Raw genomic sequence first — 18295 nt, 5'->3', positions numbered from 1 at the left:
CGCAACTCCGCCCAATCAGCCCAAAGCACTGAGGCGAAACCCCAGCGAGCGCAGTCAGTCAGTCTCAGCTGGACAACAAGAGAGCAAACTCCGAATCGGAACCACCGAGCCCTCATCCCTTCCCCAAATCCCGTTCTCCCAAGTCCCGACGTGTATATCACGTATCGCAGGACTGGGTCGAGATCGAGCTCGGTGATACCGGAAGAAGAAGGAGAAGGGGGGAGAGGCAAGCTTGGCGGCCGCATCGTGGCTCTGTCACCGCGGGTATGTCCGAGGGATTCCACGGGCGAGGTTGAACTCCTGCGTTCCCCCGAAGAGGTCAGTCAAAACCGTCATAATTAGATTTGAGCATTTCACAAAGAAATACGGTGCTTCTACAGATATTATTATTAGCATCATATAGCGAGCAATAATATGCCGTGCTGAATGCAACAGGAACAAAGAGCCGCTACGAGACGGAATTGATCAAATATTTATAGTCGTGCAATAACACTCAGAAATTAATATTCCGATGAAATTTTTATGGGGAGGTACAGTCGATGAGCGATAACAATGCGACATTCATATTTATTTATAACATTATACGTAATTATTTTTTCATGCAAGCAAATCCAAATGGCTAAATGGATTGTAAGATTTTTAAAATGGAAGCACTTTTGTGTAATATCTTCAGTTAAATTAGCAATCGATCAACTTACTACAATGTGACCTTACTCGACTTTACTACAAGGACGCTATCATTTGCTTATTCAAATTTGATCCGTATTGCATCCATCCGTTCTCGTTAGTCACAGACGACTTGGAGCCAATCCCAGCTGTACAGCCTTTGCCTATAGGCTGGACAGCAGGGCAACTGGGTAAGTTTTGTTTTGACGCGTGCGTCAATCAAATAATTTCAATAGTCTCTTTGCGTTGCGTTCGATATGCCAATCCGTTTATTTCGTCCACATTCCTTTCGTTCAATATCTTGATAAAACAATAATTCGGGTTACAAACCAAACTTAAAGACCACTCACGTTCGCACGTTCGCACGTTCGCACGTTCGCACGGTCGAAAACTGTTTGTGTCTTGCCCTGTCGCACCTGAGTGCAATCACCAACTGGCACGTATTTATGTAACCATGGCAACCATGGTTCCACCCACCATAGATTGGCATGTCTTCAGACAATTTGTTTAACTTTCTTAATATAAACAAATTAGAATATACAAAAAGCTTTTTGGCTCCAACACACCGGCCCCTAATTGAGAACGGCAGGAGACCGTGAACAATTCAAACCAATATTAACATAAATGGAGCCAACAAGTCATGTAAACGAAAACAAAACAAACCTCTTAGAAGCTTAAGTGTCTGCTTCTTGAATCAAGCAAAGCTTAGTTATTGGTCTGTCCAGTGTGCTGGTTTTTGTTTTAACTCGTGCAGAACGCACTAGTCCCTTCTTGTCAGCATAGATCTCTAAGACCCTTCCCAGCAGCCAGGATCCACGTGGGGCTGTTGCATCCGCGATCAATACAATGTCCCCCTGCTGGCCAATGGTGTTGTCATCAGACAGCTTCTTTCCAGTATCAAGCACAGACTTAATTGCCGGCTCATGGGCTCCCAATTCAGCCTCAAGCCTCTTGCGTTTCTTCCTCAGATTCTGCACTCCAGTCAAATCACGCCCATAGTCTTCTGAACTTACAAGCAACTTCTTCTCTTTGATCCAAGACTCTTCATCATCTAAGTCCCTGAAGAACTGATGTAGACGGTGAGACTCATTCAGCTTCGCGTGGCGGCTGGCTGCCATGCTCTTTATTTTGTTGAAACGACCATTAACAGCACCACGCTTGTCCTTCACTTGAGAGGTATCAAAGGCGTTGCTTGCCATCAGACTGTCAGCCTGTCCATTTAAATCTTCCAGACGATCTTCATGGGCTGAAATATCAGCCTCCAGCAACTGATGTTTTTTCAACAGGTTGTTGACTGAGGCCAGATCTTTCCCATAGTCCTCTGAAGCAAGAAGTGCTTCCACCTCAGAGAGCCAAAAATCAAAGTCTTTGATGCCAGTGTTAAAGTTCTGTTGCTTATTGGCTTCTTTGAGTTTTTGGCTCTTTTCAGCAGATTTGTTGACGAGAAATTGCCACTGTTCACCCAGCGCACCAAGGCGTACCTTAACTGCATCTTCACTGCCAGCACAGGCACCTCTCTGGATGAGTGTGTTACCAGTATCTATGACGCCACGGATTCGATCAGCATTGGCATGGAGCTCCGCCTCAAATGCTTGGTGCTTCTGATGTTTACTCAGAAGCTTGGATAGCTGAATGTTGGTAGGGTCCTTGTAGGACTCATCAGAAGCAGTCTGCAGTTTCTCACTGATCCAAGCTTCTATTTCATCCACATCTCGGCTGCATTGCTGCAGGGTCTGGGATTCACCAAGTTTTGAGCGCTTTTCAATCATCTGGGTCTTCAGCCGACGCCACCTGTCAAGAACTTCATTGCGTCGACTGCAGATCTCAGATTTGGCATAATGGTCCGCTCCTATGAGTTGATTGGCAAAGGATTGGAGAGCAGCAATTTTCTCTTCCTGCACATTAATGGCTTTATCAAAGTCTTCATGTTTTTTGATTAGTGCCTCAACACTATCAAGGGAGTCTCCCTTGTCGTCACTTGCAAGAAAGGCTTCACGAGCTGCCATCCAATTCTCAGCTTGTTCACAGTCTCTGCTAAAGAGCTGGAACCCCAAGCATTGGTCCAGCATCATGCGGCGCTGTACCCAGGCCTTTTCCAGGTCAGCCCGCTCCATTTCTAAAGTTTCCAATCTTTGCTTGATCTCGGGAGTCGCATAATGTCCTTGCACCAAAAGCTGGTGCCCGAATTGCTCAAAAGCCTGGAATGTACCAAGACGAGCATCTATTTCTGTGCGATGTTCCTGATGTCTTTCTAGAAGTGCTTCCGCTCCAGTCACATCTTTGGCTAGCTCCTCAGAGGACACCAGTCCTCGGATACCATTAACCCAGGACACGAGGTCTCTGAAATCAGATAGAAAGCGCTGCAGGTCATGTGAATTTCCCAGCTTGTCTTTGCGCTGATCAGCACGTCTAACAAGGCTGCTCCAGGCAGAGTTGAGCTCAGTACATTTCTCTTGAATGTCATCCACTGCTTCTGGGTGGGACTGTATGAGACGTTGTGCGGTTTCCCCAAGAGAGTTCACATTGTCACCTAGGGGTGCCAGGTCTCTTTCAAAGCCCTCATGCTTGCACTGCAAAGCCTGAACACTTGCCAAATCATGACCGTAGTTGTCGGTGTTGAGAGCCTGGGTTTTTTTCTCAATCCATTCTTTAGTTTCATCAGCATCTCTGTGGAATTTCTTATCTCTCCCAAACCTCCTCTTCAATCCAAATATGCGTTGCCTAGCAACACACCGATTGTTTGGCAGACAGACTTCCTTTTTTCTGAAAGGGAGTTCCAGGGTGTAATGTCCATCTTGAAGTTTACAAGAATCAGTCATGATTTTCATGAACTTCTTATCATCCTGTGACATTTCCTCTTTGTCCTCCGATGTCGTTTCATTAAAATCATGGTTGTACTGATTGTGCAGCAATTCCTCCAAATGTGTTATGGAGGTCCTGTTGACAGTAACGCACTCAGCCTGCTCACTGTAGCCGGAAAGGGGACCATTAACAACCCACCCCAATAGGGTCTTAATGGCATATGGCCCATTACCACGACTGTTCACAACTTCCCACGGTTCAAGTAGTTTAGAGGCATTGGTACCAATCAATAGCTCAACATCAGCTTGAATGCGTGGAAGAACCACCCCATTTAAATATGGCCACTTAGCCAGCTCCTCTTCTTTAATGATGTTACTGGTTGTAACAGGCATTTTCTTTTGAGTGTAGACCTTGGGCAGGTCAAAGAACTCTTCTCCAGTGAGGCTTGAGATTTCTAAATCGGTCAACATGTAACTGGATACAGATGCCTTTGGGCCCATGGTTAGAAGGCTGATTTTGGCTTTTCTTCCATTCAAATTCAACTTCCTCATGAGGGCTTCTGAACAAAAGGTATCTGTGCTGCCGGGATCGAGGAATGCATAGGTTTTAATTACTTTATGTCCCTTGCTGGACTTCACCTGCACAGGTAGGATTGACAAAACGCCATTACTGTCACCGGCCCCTGTTTGTCCACAAGTTTGCAAGGAGACCTGTGCGTTGCTTACTGAAGGCTTATTTGGCTGACTTGCGTTGCTTGACCTCTGCTTTTGGTCAAAGTAAATATGAAGAATACTGGGATGCTTTTTACTGCACACCTTGCAAATCAAACGGTCAGCACAATATTTGCTTAAATGGCCTTTGCGAAGGCAGCCAAAACAGACTCCATTTTGTTTTATAAAAGCAAGTTTGTCTCTGTGTGACTTCTTCTCCAATGTTGGACACTGATCCAGAGTGTGGTCTTTAGAACAGCATATACAAGAGGCGGTGTTGTGAGCAGTATTACTTGGCTTGGGACTAGGTGGAAATCTTGCTTGCTCTTCTTCAGGCGGAGGGGTTTCGATAGTAGTTGCAAAGCTGTCTCCTTTAAACCTGGGTTTGCCTTGGGACTTCAATTTGTTCATTGGCTTTCCTGTGCCCGGTGTGTTATTCTGAATGTCACCAAAGACTGGATCTGATATTATCTTTACCTGGCGCTCTATAAAGGTGACGATGTCTGTGAACTGGGGTCTGCGGTAGTGTCTTTCCATTATGCCGCATGCAGAGACTCTCCAAATCTCTCTTAGCTTATATGGAAGCTTTGAAATGATGACTTTCATGTTGGCTGGCATGTCAAGTTCTCTCATATACTGTACCGTTTCCATGGCATTACAACACTGACGAAGGAAGAGTGAATATGCTCGAAGGGATTTTGGATCCTCAGATTTCAGCAGCGGCCAGTTGTGCACCTTCTCCATATATGCTGCTGTAATTTTATATTCATCTCCAAAGTTTTGGTCAAGAAGATATTTTGCCATGTCATACCCTCTGTCTGGTGCCATGTGTTGACAGCTCCGTACAAGCTCGTTCGGCTGACCCTTGGTGTACCTCTCCAGATAGTACAGACAATCCCCTTTGTTGCTTGCGTTTCTCTCAACGCAATGTACAAAGGCTCTAACAAAGGTTCTATATTGTAGAGGATCCCCATCAAAACATGGTATCTCCCTGGGTGGCAGTAAATGAGAGGTTTGCTGTTCCATTAGCATGGCTGTGATTTCATTTTGTTTTTGGAGCAAGTTGCACACCGTTGAAGTGTCATTGAATTGAGAAGCATTTTGTTCCACAGGGGGGTTCCTGTGGGTGGTATGGCCAATGTCCCATGCTGCATTCATAGGCATGTGTGATTGTGAAAAGGGTGGTGGTTGTACACGTCGGGGTGGTGGTTTTGTTTGAATATACGTTTGCTGCTGTGGTGGTTGTGAAATAAGTCCTTGCTGCTGTTGTATAGGAGGCGGTTGTTGTTGTACATAGGATTGTGCAGATTGTTGTCGGGGTGGCTGCGGTTGGATAGGTTGTGTGACTGGTTCATGTTTTCTGGCTAGGGTGTGTTGTGCCACCGAAGGTTCTTTTGGTCTTGCACCTTTCCTAAAGTAGGAGTCCATTCCATCAGATGGTGCTTGTGAGAGGGTTTGGTGAGTGGGAGATTGTAGCACTGATATTTTGGCATTGGCAGCAGCCAGTTCTGCCTCCAGCTCCAATGTTTCCTTTTTCTTTCGCAGCATTTCCTCCATCTCCTCAAGCGCATGCTTCTCCTTTAATGCTGCTGCACGAATTACAAGGGCAGCTCTGTCTGCCTCTACCTGCTTGCGAGCTCGCAACGAAGAGGTGCTGGACCTACTCGCTTCACTCCAGGTGTGACCTTTAGTGGATTTTGTGCTTTCAACATTAGAGATGCTGTCGTTGGAATTGATTTCATTTTCCACATCATCGCCACTTTGCACAGCTTGGGTCCTTTTTGTCCAATCATTGACCTCCTCAATAAATTGATCGATATTGATCATTTTGGCCTTGAACCAAATGTCATGTTTGTATTGTTCTTCTTGAGGTATTAGTGGTAGAAGAGCACACTGTGCCTCTCTGGCACCTTTGCATAGGTCAAGATATTTCACAAGTGCACTTTGAACCTCCTGTTTGCATCCTCCATTTTCCATTAATTCTCCAATTGTTTTCTGCATGTTGGATGCCCTTTTTAATTTAGAATTTCTCTCCTTTTGCAATGAATCAATTTTCTCCATTAAGGCCCTTGGTGTTAGTTTCACCTTGCGTTTGGAGCCAACCTGTGACCCAACTTGAGATTTAACCTGTGAAATTTCACTGCGAGCACTTTGACCTGTGGTGGTCACATTAGACCGTTTTTCACCCTCTGAAGGTTCATCCATTATTTGCATTGCATCACCATTTGAGCACATAACATGAGCAACACCTTTACCTGAATCCATTTTTGCAATACAAAACCCAACCAGCAGTGTGAAATGTAAAACAGTACCTTGTTATTTCAGTCAAACCCCACAGAAATTCATCACATTACAATCAAGACCTTGTAAAACGTAACGGAGATGAAACCATAAAACCACCAATGCATTGGATTTTACCAGAGCGCTCGTATTGACACCTTTTTTATCCTCAAAGTCCCCTATTTGTGCACACAGTATTTTAAATGGCCATATATTGTTAACCAGCTGGTAGCGCGCTACATACCTTTATGTGCACAGTGTACCTGTCCAAGTTTGGAAAAGTGCCCCAATGCAAAGTTCAAGCACCGGGCCGTTGTCCTGGTCGTGTGATGCGATGCGATGCGAGGTGGCTGGGCAGCGCGGCCGTCCGCTCACCGTGGATGTTCTGGCTGGCTGCCTTGCTGGTCCTGACGTTCGCGGTGCCTCCGCTGAGCCAAGCCAATGGCCCGCACGCCGTGTCTCCCCTGGTGTAGTCTTGTGGTCCGTCCAAGTTTCGCAACAACACAGCGAAACAGCACTTATTTGTCCTTTCATGCAACGATCGGATGCCGTCCAAACCGAGCAGCCGTCACGTTGCGTTTCCTCTCGGTTTCCAATATACTTTAAACTGGTAGTCCGTCTCAAACTAAGACTACAGTTTTCGACATTGTACAGCCTTTGCCTATAGGCTGGACAGCAGGGCAACTGGGTAAGTTTTGTTTTGACGCGTGCGTCAATCAAATAATTTCAATAGTCTCTTTGCGTTGCGTTCGATATGCCAATCCGTTTATTTCGTCCACATTCCTTTCGTTCAATATCTTGATAAAACAATAATTCGGGTTACAAACCAAACTTAAAGACCACTCACGTTCGCACGTTCGCACGTTCGCACGGTCGAAAACTGTTTGTGTCTTGCCCTGTCGCACCTGAGTGCAATCACCAACTGGCACGTATTTATGTAACCATGGCAACCATGGTTCCACCCACCATAGATTGGCATGTCTTCAGACAATTTGTTTAACTTTCTTAATATAAACAAATTAGAATATACAAAAAGCTTTTTGGCTCCAACACCAGCTGATTTGGAGCGAAAGGAGGGGCACACTTTTGACTGGTCGCCAGACAAAAAAAAAAGGCATTCACACTCACATTCGCACCTAGGGACAATTTGGTCAAAGTGTTTATTGTCATGTGCACAAAAAAGAGGTTTCGCAGCACAATGAAATTCTTACTTTGCTGTCCACGCAAATGCCGTAAAAATAATGTAACAGAATAGAACGCACTAGTAACATAACACAAGTATGGACCATAACTAAGCGAGTTATGTATAATAATGTTTGCACGTTAGATTAAGTATTTACAAGCAGTGTGCAAAGAATGAGCAGTCTGAATTGTGCAAAACTCAAAATTCGAACCCTAAACTTTAAAACTGTGGCCATGATGCGAACTTCTTGCCTAGCATGCTATCATGATCGAAATCATATCACTCTAATATGATTTTGAGTCATTAATTATTATATATTTGCATTTGTCAATTGAATCCAGATGCGATCCAGATTGAGCATTTAGCAACAATGTAAACACAACCCATTCAAGTCCCTTTTCAGGCGTCGAGATCGCGCTTTGACATGTTTGTCCCGCCTTGGTGGGGGTCTATGCTGCGTTTGTCTCTGATTGTAACAACACCGATTTGTTTTGGCATCGTAAATGGCTCGACAAAGCCTGCCGTGGTCTTGGCCAGCAGCGACGGGCGAAGCAATTAAAAGCTCTCGCGCCCCAGCGCCCAAAGTACAATTAACAATGAAACAAACAATTAACTTGAATTGTTCCAACCTGTTGCCAGGCATACAACACAACAATAGCCTTGTGCTCAAGTAAACAGGACCACATTTCACAGTGACTAAGTACATTTGGGAGTCAATTGAGAGCAGATCACTTCAAAAGACCATCAGTCACGTTTGACGGTTTTGGGAAAACCAGAAGAAACGCTAGGAATTCGACAAACAGGAAAAGTCCAGTTCCTCCATTGTCTTGAGCACCATTAAATGCGTATTGGTCACAAATAGCACACAGAAAGTGCAGCAAACCATTAACCTTATCCTCCGGGCAAAAAATTGTTAGTATTTCAGCTGTAAATGTATAACTTGTTTCATCCATGAAAAAGGGCCACTAAATAATAGACTGCGGCCCCCGGACGGCAGCGTAGACAACCATGATCTACACTAACAAAAAACATGCAATCAAGCACAATAGTATTTAATAACATTATTGTGACAGTAAGTTAGCTAATTATGCTAGGAGGCTAACACGATAACAGTTGGTAAACGGTGCTTTATACGACCGCGGCATTATCGTCGTCCTGGTATCGGTACACCCCGGGAGAGAATGCGAGGCGTCGTTAATGGCGTCCCGAGACATAAAACGGCAACATCAGGTGTTGCCGGCGACTAAATGAGGTTTTCGGCTGGCGCGTGTCCAACGACAGCTGGCCCGAGACGCTAAATTAGATCCGGAGGAGTTTTGATGCTGATCAATGATTCCGGCCGCGTCCTAACATTTTTTTTTTCCTTTTTGTCTTCTTCCAAGTGGCCCATCTGATCCCCATGTTTACTGGCAAAGAACCCCCCCTCCCATTTCACGTTCCCATCCCTCTTCCTGAGCCCGTGATTGCGGACACCTGGCAATGATTTCAAGTTTACATGCAGTCGGGCCTCAAACGGAGGCTTTTGCGACTGAGGCTCTCGCTCGGTTGCTTCTCGGCATTTGCGGCCCGTTAATAGCATTCGACGATGACTCCGAACAGTCAAAAGAAAATTGTTTACTCACGTACGCTTCAAAAAGTCATCGTCTGTTCATTTGAAAGGAACCTCGGTGGACCGGATGCATGATGATTGTTAGGATGAGCTCACGGCTCCATTAGTCATGTCTGGCGATGAGAACACAAACCATGATTTAAGTATTTACAGAAAGAAAGCCCCTCCTGTGATTTTTGAAAGTTATACACAAAAAACGCACGCACGTTAAGACTTCTGCGCTCTGTTAGATTCTTAGACAAACTTTACAAAATAATGACTGTATGTCAAGAGTCAGTTTCTGCGTTCGGTTGTCGTCAGAATCGGAGGTGACGAGTCGTCGCCTTTTGTCGTGGCTGGAATGCGACCAGTCCTGTCGTGCCCATGTTTGTTTTTTTCACTTTGTTTGATTATTTCCTCCCGTCAATGAATACTTACAGCTATACAGAATACTTGCAGCATAGGTGTTAAATTCCAGTCCTTGAGGGCCGGCATCCTGCATGTTTTTCATCATTCAAATGATTAGCTTATTAGCAACTACGCAGGAGCTTGAAATGTTCTGAATAATTTGAATCAGGTGTGTTTGAGAGAGGGTGTTCAAACACATGCATACCGGCCCTCGAGGACTGGACTTCCACATGTGTGATGAACAGTTTCTGTAACTGTTCTGAAGGGTTATTTGTTAGCTAGAGATTGGTCAAATATTCAGCGATTTGACAAATATTGCCTGTTTTTTAATCATGTCCACCGTGAGGCCCGTTGAATTAAAAAAAAAAGATAGTTACAAAATAACTTTGAATGTTATCATTTGCAACCTTTGAAATCATAAAGAAAGCAAGTTCGTATCACTAGCATGAGCATAAATGTTTTTGATAAAAAATGAGCACTTTCTAAAGTTGCATTTTGCATCTCGTAAGATCCAAAAACAGCACAGAGCGCCTCGACTCGATTTTGATCGTTAAAGTTTCGTCCAATCATCTCCCAGAAGTGGCGATGTCCTCCAGCAGGCTGCTTAGGTCTGAAGGGGTTAAGACAAAGACCTCCTTATCCTCCATGTATGTCAAGGGGTTACAAAAAAAGGCAGATTGCCATCTAATTATTTTCGGAGCGGCCTTGTTAACTCCCGAAGCAGCCAATCATATTCTCCTCCGTTCAAATGGTAACATAAAAGAAAAAGACAAAGGCGCTCATTAGCGTTGATAAACGGTATTGATAAATGATATTAAATGGTATTAATGTTTCTTGAAACTTTGACTTTTTAACACCACGGTCAAAATGGTTCTTCCGTCAAAATCTACTAAAAACGATCAGCCTCGTTCAGTACTAAAATTTGCTATCGGCATAGGTCTACAGTTAGCATCACAGTTTGTGTTAGCGATACAGTTGGAACGATGAAAATGTACTTTTACGCGGGTATGAGGTTTTTTTGGGTTGGCTGCAGGGTTCGTTGGCGTGATTAGCGTATCCGCAATCCGTTGCATCCTGTTTTCACATGCTTGTTGCCATTAAAGTGCCTGTTATCACCCCCACAAAGCTAAACGCTAACCAGCTGCTGTGTGAACTTTTACCGCTCACATACCTGGAATGCCAGCAAGTGAGAAACGCACTCATGCGACACGTCACTTCTAATCGTCGTACAGCCGGAATCCCGGGCATGTCTTTCTTGCGCGTCGACCTCGTCGTCACCTGGAATTGTTTCGATGCTTGGAATTCTCCGAGGACGGGGCCGTCCTTGCCGTTTTCTGTGAAACATTCACGCGCGACCTTCAGGATTTTCGGGTCGATAATGCAAGCGAGCGGAGGAATGTCATAGAGTATCATGTGATGTTTTTAATCGATTATTTGACGATTTTCAAATGGATCCTAATTATTCTAGGTAATCAATTTCGACCTAAAAGTAGTGTCCCCCCCCCCCCCCCTTGCATTTCTGTTCAGGATTCAATGAAAATGTCCGTGTGCGTACATGAGAACCGGAAGTCCCGGGCCAGCACCGGCTCCATGAACATCTACCTTTTCCACAAGTCGTCGTACGCCGACAGCGTCCTCATGCACCTTAACTCCCTGCGGCAGCAGCGTCTGTTCACCGACGTTCTCCTCCACGCCGGCAGCCGCTCCTTCCCGTGCCACCGCGCCGTCCTGGCCGCGTGCAGCCGCTACTTCGAGGCCATGTTCAGCGGCGGGCTGCGCGAGAGCCAATCCAGCGAGGTGGACTTCCACGACTCGGTTCACCCGGAGGTGCTGGAGCTGCTGCTGGACTACGCGTACACGTCGCGGGTGGTCATCAACGAGGAGAACGCCGAGTCCCTGCTGGAGGCCGGCGACATGCTCGAGTTCCAAGACATCCGCGACGCCTGCGCCGAGTTCCTGGAGAGGAACCTCCACCCGTCCAACTGCCTGGGTATGCTGCTGCTCTCCGACGCCCATCAGTGCACCAAGCTGTCGGAGCTCTCCTGGAGCATGTGCCTCAGCAACTTCCCCGCCATTTGCAAGACGGAGGACTTCCTCCAGCTGCCCAAAGACATGGCGGTGCAGCTCTTGTCCCACGAAGAGCTGGAGACCGAGGACGAGCGACTGGTGTACGAGGCCGCCCTGAACTGGATCAACTATGACCTGGAGAGGCGCCACTGCGACCTCCCGGAGCTCCTCGGGACGGTCCGCCTGGCGCTCCTGCCGGCCATCTTTCTGATGGAGAACGTCTCCGCCGAGGAACTGATCAACACGCAGGCCGGGAGCAAGGAGCTGGTGGACGAGGCCATCCGCTGTAAGCTGAAGATCCTGCAGAACGACGGCGTGGTCAACAGTCAGTGCGCGCGACCGCGGAAGACCAGCCACGCCCTCTTCCTCCTCGGAGGCCAGACCTTCATGTGTGACAAGTTGTACCTGGTGGACCAGAAGGCCAAGGAGATCATTCCCAAAGCCGACATTCCCAGCCCGAGGAAGGAATTCAGCGCCTGCGCCATCGGCTGTAAGGTCTACATCACGGGGGGGCGGGGCTCGGAGAACGGCGTCTCCAAAGACGTGTGGGTCTACGACACGGTCCACGAGGAATGGTCCAAAGCCGCGCCCATGCTCATCGCCAGGTTCGGCCACGGCTCGGCCGAGCTCAAGCACTGCCTGTACGTGGTCGGCGGTCACACGGCGGCGACCGGCTGCCTCCCCGCCTCGCCGTCCGTGTCGCTCAAACAAGTGGAGCAGTTCGACCCGGCGGCCAACAAGTGGACCATGGTGGCGCCCCTGAGGGAAGGCGTGAGCAACGCGGCGGTGGTCAGCGTCAAGCTCAAGCTCTTCGCCTTCGGGGGGACCAGCGTCACCCACGACAAGCTGCCCAAGGTGCAGTGCTACGACCCCCAGGAGAACCGCTGGACCGTGCCGGCATCCTGCCCGCAGCCGTGGCGCTACACCGCCGCCGCCGTCCTGGGCAACCAGATCTTCGTCATGGGCGGCGACACCGAGTTCTCGGCGTGCTCGGCGTACAAGTTCAGCAGCGAGAGCTACCAGTGGACTAAAGTGGGCGACGTGACGGCCAAGCGCATGAGCTGCCAGGCGGTGGCGTCGGGTAACAAACTCTATGTGGTGGGGGGATACTTTGGCACGCAGCGCTGCAAAACCCTGGACTGCTACGACCCCACGCTGGACGCGTGGAACAGCATCACCACGGTGCCCTACTCCCTCATCCCCACCGCCTTCGTCAGCACCTGGAAGCATCTGCCTGCCTGAAGACCTCCGCTGGCCTCATTCCTTAAGGTACGTCCGGATCCGGTGAAAACGCGCATATTCCGTACCGTAGGGTGCAATGTGAAGCGTTTGATTGGCTCAAAAATCTACAACGCACCTTACGATCTTGCGTGCCTTGTTTGTCTAGTTTCTCTTCGAGTTCTGATTCGGTTCCAGAGTCACTCACCGGCATCCAACTGGAAACTTGTGTCCCGGAATGCATTGTGAAAACGGCGGGGTACCACGTGGTGGTCGGCGTCGGTCCGACCACGCATTCCTAGGAATTCTTCGCGTGGGAATATTGAGGGTCTCGGTCCTCGAGACCTTTGAGTTCAGGCCGGGCCTTTACTTCTTGGAGTCTTTTTGCGGGTTCTTTGGACACATAAAGGAATGCCGGAGTGGCTCTTGAGGCGGGCGAGTGGCGGGAGGTCCCGGGGGGAGGAGGGGGGGTCGAGCGAGGCTTTTGCATGCGTTAGTTAAGTGACTGCGGGGACGTGCCAGGGGACAGAAAGGGTAATTGAAGTAGAATAGGATACTTTTATTGCTCCTGTGGGGGAGGTTACTCCTAGCCGGTCGGCCAATTAGATAGGGGGGGTTTGCGGGGCGCACGCCAGCAGGCCGCAATTCCTGGGCCGGGCTAATCCACTCTCCGTCGCCTCCCTTTGATGAGGTCACGCTCCCAGTGGCAGGCGAGGAGGAGGCCGCCCCGTCGGGAAGCATTTATCATGGCTTACGACCGGGCACGGTTCACATTTTTGGGGGCCGTTTACGTGTCAAGGCCAGAGGCTTCTTCAGTGGTTCCTCGACTCGTTTGGCCCTTAAAGCAAAGGTGTCCAAACTACGGCCCGGGGGCCAATTGCTGACCACCATCCACTTTTTTGCTAAAAATGAAGGATGTCCCGTTCAAATAGAGTGAAAGTCATTTGATTTTGATGGTGTGTATGTGCCAAAAGACCGCAATTAATCAATCAAATGGAATACCTTTCCGTCTTCTCTAACCGGCGCACTCAGCTCCATACACCTTGAGACTCACATGATCCTCTTCGTTTCAGTAAATATTCCTGTGTGCGAACAAGGATGGACTCTGACGTTGGTTCAGTCCGCTCGCTTCTTTTATTGAAAATAATGCTGTAACAACCTAAGCTAACATCGGCTGCTGTTAGCTGCTACAGGCACAGGCTGCTACTAGCTAAGTGATGTCCGCCCTATAGCTCGTCCTGTTACGGTAATAACGCACATCAAAACTCGGCTCATGTGGCTGAGGGATCAATCATCTTCGAACGGTGTCGAATTAAACAAAAAAAAAAAAATGTCTACCGTTTATGGGACGCACCAATACTTTTGGCCTTCATTTTTGGGGGAAAAATTTATATTTGGGGGATTATGGTACTTGTTTAATGACAATCCTAAACATAACCCATGATAAAATAAAAACACGTGAGTGGGAAAAAAAAAAAGTTAAAAACCCTCATGACAAGATTTAAAGTCATCACATCACATGAAACTGAAGTGCGCTGGCCTCGCGAATGCGTTTTGGCCCTGGCTTTTTCTCCACCTCTTTCACGGCCGCGACGGCCACGACGACGAGCGGGTTCGACGCGGGAGGCGCTCCGGTAGCCGACGGCCGCCCCCGGGCCCTCGCCAAGCCCTCGCCCGCACATGGCTGCCGGCTCTTGACGAGAAGGCGCGGGCGAGCGTCTTGGTGGGATCAAGCCTGGGAAGCGGCTAATAGCGCGGGATTACTCCCTGGCTCAAAACAGTCTCCGAGGGCTTTAATCCTGCCACTTATTTAAACCTCAGCTGGCCTTTTGTGCGCGTCGGTTCAGGCTGACAGCTTGCTCGCCCGGTAAGGGCAAATCGCAAAGGGAGGGGGTCGGCTGAGGGAGGAAACATTGCGATAAAAGTCTTTCCCCCGAAGCGTCCGCCGGCGAGCCCGTTTTGGACTTTACGGAGCTTCTCATTGGCCCCATTAAAGCTCGTTAAACGTTCTTTCGGCTAGGAGGGGCGTGCGAAAATCAAAACTGCGGTCTTGACGGATACGTTCGAGAGACGTTTTTCAAAACCAATTTCACAAAATACGTACATTGAGCTGTTTCACTTCCAAAACGTTTTTTTGGTATGTAGTCGTATAGTTTTTGTCATTTGGTAAAGTATTTGTCGTAGAGTTGATGCAACAATTTATCGATTCATCGACGCAGATACAATTTGAAACCCTTTGCTTTATTTTCCAAGCTTGACAACTGTTTTTTTCTGTGTTTTTATTCATTTATGATTATTATTGTTTTAATTTCTGTAGTCCTCCATTAAAGATGACAGATTATTTTTGTGTTGACTCAAAATATGTTTTCTTCGGAAAACAATAATCATCATTTTCAACCATTTTCTTACTTATTATAATATAAGTCATACCTGTGTATAAGACACACCTTTAATTTTGGGGGTCAAATTCGGGTATTTTCTATGTTACCGTTTATAGGGTGCACCAACAGTTTGGTGACAGTGTAAAAACTACAGAAAAAAAATCGAATCTTTTGCAGAATTCTTTATATTTTCTTGTTTTTGTATGCGTACGTTATATATTTGTTTTGGGTTAAGTGTGTTTGAGATTTCCCACAATGTGAGCCGTGGAATCTTAGCATCCTAGCATATTTTTGGCCTTTATTTGGGGGAAAAAAAGTGTTTTTTTTCGGTATATGTAAGTACGTTTGGGCGTATTTTTGACACATTTAAAAACAAACTTTCTTTTCTCTTCCAGATCTCCTCCGGGTTGCTGTTTGGTTTTTCGTCATCTCCTGAACACTCGACTGTGACGAGGCGCTCCAAGAGAACACCTCCGAGGCGGATGCTCGACCAAAAAAACCCAACAAAAAACCGGACTGCATTTTGCTGTTTATTTTTTTTCTTTTTTTTTCCCGCACTGCAACGGTTCGCATGCGTTTGGACTGAATGCGTAAAGCACTTCATCCGCTAATAAGCTGCTTCCTTTGACACACTCCTAACCCCGCTTATGATGAGGCGCGGAAAGCCGGGGTCGCAACTTTTGTGGGGCGCCTTGCTTCGGGGATGTCGCTTTTCTGTCGCTGATGCTGCTTTTTCACCACGCGAGTGCTAAGTGCTTGCCCTTGTTGTTTAAAATTTTTAGGATTTAGGCAAGATCAGTAAAATGGTCTGGAAAATCCTAAAAAAAAAAAAAAATCCACAACAACCTTTCTTCCTTTCATATACTTTTGGTTGGGAACCCTGTTAATGGATCTTTATGCCTTTTGATGCCGGAAAAGTTTTTTTGGGCCCAGCAGGGGAAGTAGAATCCCCTTTGTGTTTATTTGTATCGGGTATTTATTGGAGGTTAGGGAGGGAACAGAAAAACATTATGACGGTGATTACGACGCATATTAGTGTCACTTAGCGAAAAATTAATAAATGGACAAGATTTAAAGTGTCATCGCGATGAGATAAATTGTCATCATAGAGATTTAAATTTGTCACGGTGACCCTCATGGTAGAAACAAGAAATGTTCTCACTCCTAATTGGAGGTACGTCGACTTGTGACTTCATTGACGTTAATGCTACCGCGTATGTCTAATGATGTCTTTTAATTTTATTCATGATGGCTTTAAAATCTCATCATGACCGCTTTAAAATCTCATTGTGATGACTTGAAATCTCATCGTGAGGGTTTTCAACTCGCTCATTTACATCCACGAGTTATTTTCTAAACTTACGTTTAGGACTGGCATTAAATATGAAGTGAGTTTTTAATCTCACAATAATGCCTTAAAATCTCATCATGCCAATTTAAAATCTCATCATGGTGACTTTTACCTCATTCCCTTCCATTCAAGCGCTAACTTGTTATTTTATGATTGGTTTAGTTGAGGATTGGCATGAAATGAGCGTTTAATCTCATCATGATGATTTAAAATGTCATCGCGATGAATTTTTCCTCGTTTCATCTCTTTAATGGTTAGGTTTTGGCAATCCTAAACGTATATCTGTCATGACAACTTTAAATAATCTTTTTTTTTTTTTTTTTGCTAGGTGACCCTAATACCCCGTCGTACATAAATAAACAAAACCCATCTGTTATGGACTTTTAACGATGATGCCGATTTTGGTATTTGGCAGAGTAAATTTCCAACAACCGATTAATCGTCCGATTAATTTTTCAAATACATAATGACTGAAACAAAATCTCATTGCTTATAACTACCAAGACATTTTTCCTACCAGGCAAAACATTTCACCGTTTTCACAATACTTTGTCATTTAGTATTTTTTAAACCTAGAAAAATCGGCCATGTTTTTTCGCCTTTTTAAAAAGATATTTGTTTGAACGTTATTGTCTTATGTTGTAATACGTCACCGAGGGGCAAAAGCGCTAATATCGGCCGATTAATCGGTCCGGCCCTAGTTATGATGTAACTCTGCGGTCAACTCTTTCAAATCGGGAGCCAGGCACTTATCGACGGGGAGAACATTTCATGCTCTCTATTTCCCCTCCGCATGTGGGAGGAGGTCTACCTGGGCACCCCGCGGCTTGCGCGCTCTTAATGAGGAGGAGGAGGAAGCTCAGATTACCCCCAGCGTGAGGCCGCGGGGGGTCGAGTGAAAAGAATTCCGACTCTGCTCCGTGAAACCTGCCTTAAATAGGCCATATATATATATATATATATATATATATATATATATATATATATATATATATATATATATATATATATATATATATAAAAATAAAAAGTACCTGGGATTGAATGTCTGGATTCTTAAATCAATTACTTTAGTACTTCATCACCTAAAGTAATTGATTACCTCAGTACTTAATGACCTTAAGTAATTGATTGCTTGAATAAATTTAGGAGCAGCTATTTTTAGACTTTACATTTGCCACATGAGAGATTTTTGAAAAAAAAAAGTATCTTGGTGAGAAAAAAAGACTTAATTACTTTAGGTAATTAAGTATGAAAGTAATTGATTACTTAAAGGGATAGTGTGTAAAATTTTGTAATTACGGACAGCAGGAGGTGCTGCATTTAGCATTCTCTATAACAAACATGGCCGCCTCCACAGAGGTGCCACCCCCCATTTAATATAATTTCATGATAATTAGACCTACGATTTTATTTCAAACATACCGTTGCTCATTAACAACACATTCATTTGCAAGTTTTTGAAATTTACAATCATTTACTTTATTCCTTTTTAATGAAAATCTTACACACTGTCCCTTTAAGGTAGAAAAAGTGCCTAAAGTAATCAATATTGATAACATTAAAGCTGTCTAAAACAGGCTTTTTATTTGGAATTGTTTTGAATCTTTCTTCCCGCCAAAAACGATTAAAAAAAAGTCA

General features: G+C 45.8%; 1 protein-coding gene across 1 annotated transcript; it reads left to right on the top strand.

Moving 5' to 3' along the window:
* Nucleotides 1-182: 182 nt before the first annotated feature.
* enc1 (ectodermal-neural cortex 1) lies at nucleotides 183-16992 on the top strand. The gene is made up of 3 exons (XM_088435106.1): nucleotides 183-318; nucleotides 11165-12973; nucleotides 15699-16992. The coding sequence occupies exon 2, from the start codon at nucleotides 11171-11173 to the stop codon at nucleotides 12944-12946; it is 1776 nt and encodes a 591-aa protein (XP_088291232.1). The 5' UTR covers nucleotides 183-318; nucleotides 11165-11170; the 3' UTR covers nucleotides 12947-12973; nucleotides 15699-16992.
* The last annotated feature ends 1303 nt before the right edge of the window (nucleotides 16993-18295 follow it).

The sequence above is a fragment of the Hippichthys cyanospilos genome, chromosome 15, assembly GCF_059441005.1.
Source record: "Hippichthys cyanospilos isolate Australia breed blue-spotted pipefish chromosome 15, RoL_Hcya_1.0, whole genome shotgun sequence".
NCBI lineage: Eukaryota > Metazoa > Chordata > Actinopteri > Syngnathiformes > Syngnathidae > Hippichthys > Hippichthys cyanospilos.
The sequence above is the reverse complement of the archived record's forward strand: the minus strand, read 5'-3'. Positions and strand labels throughout refer to the sequence as shown.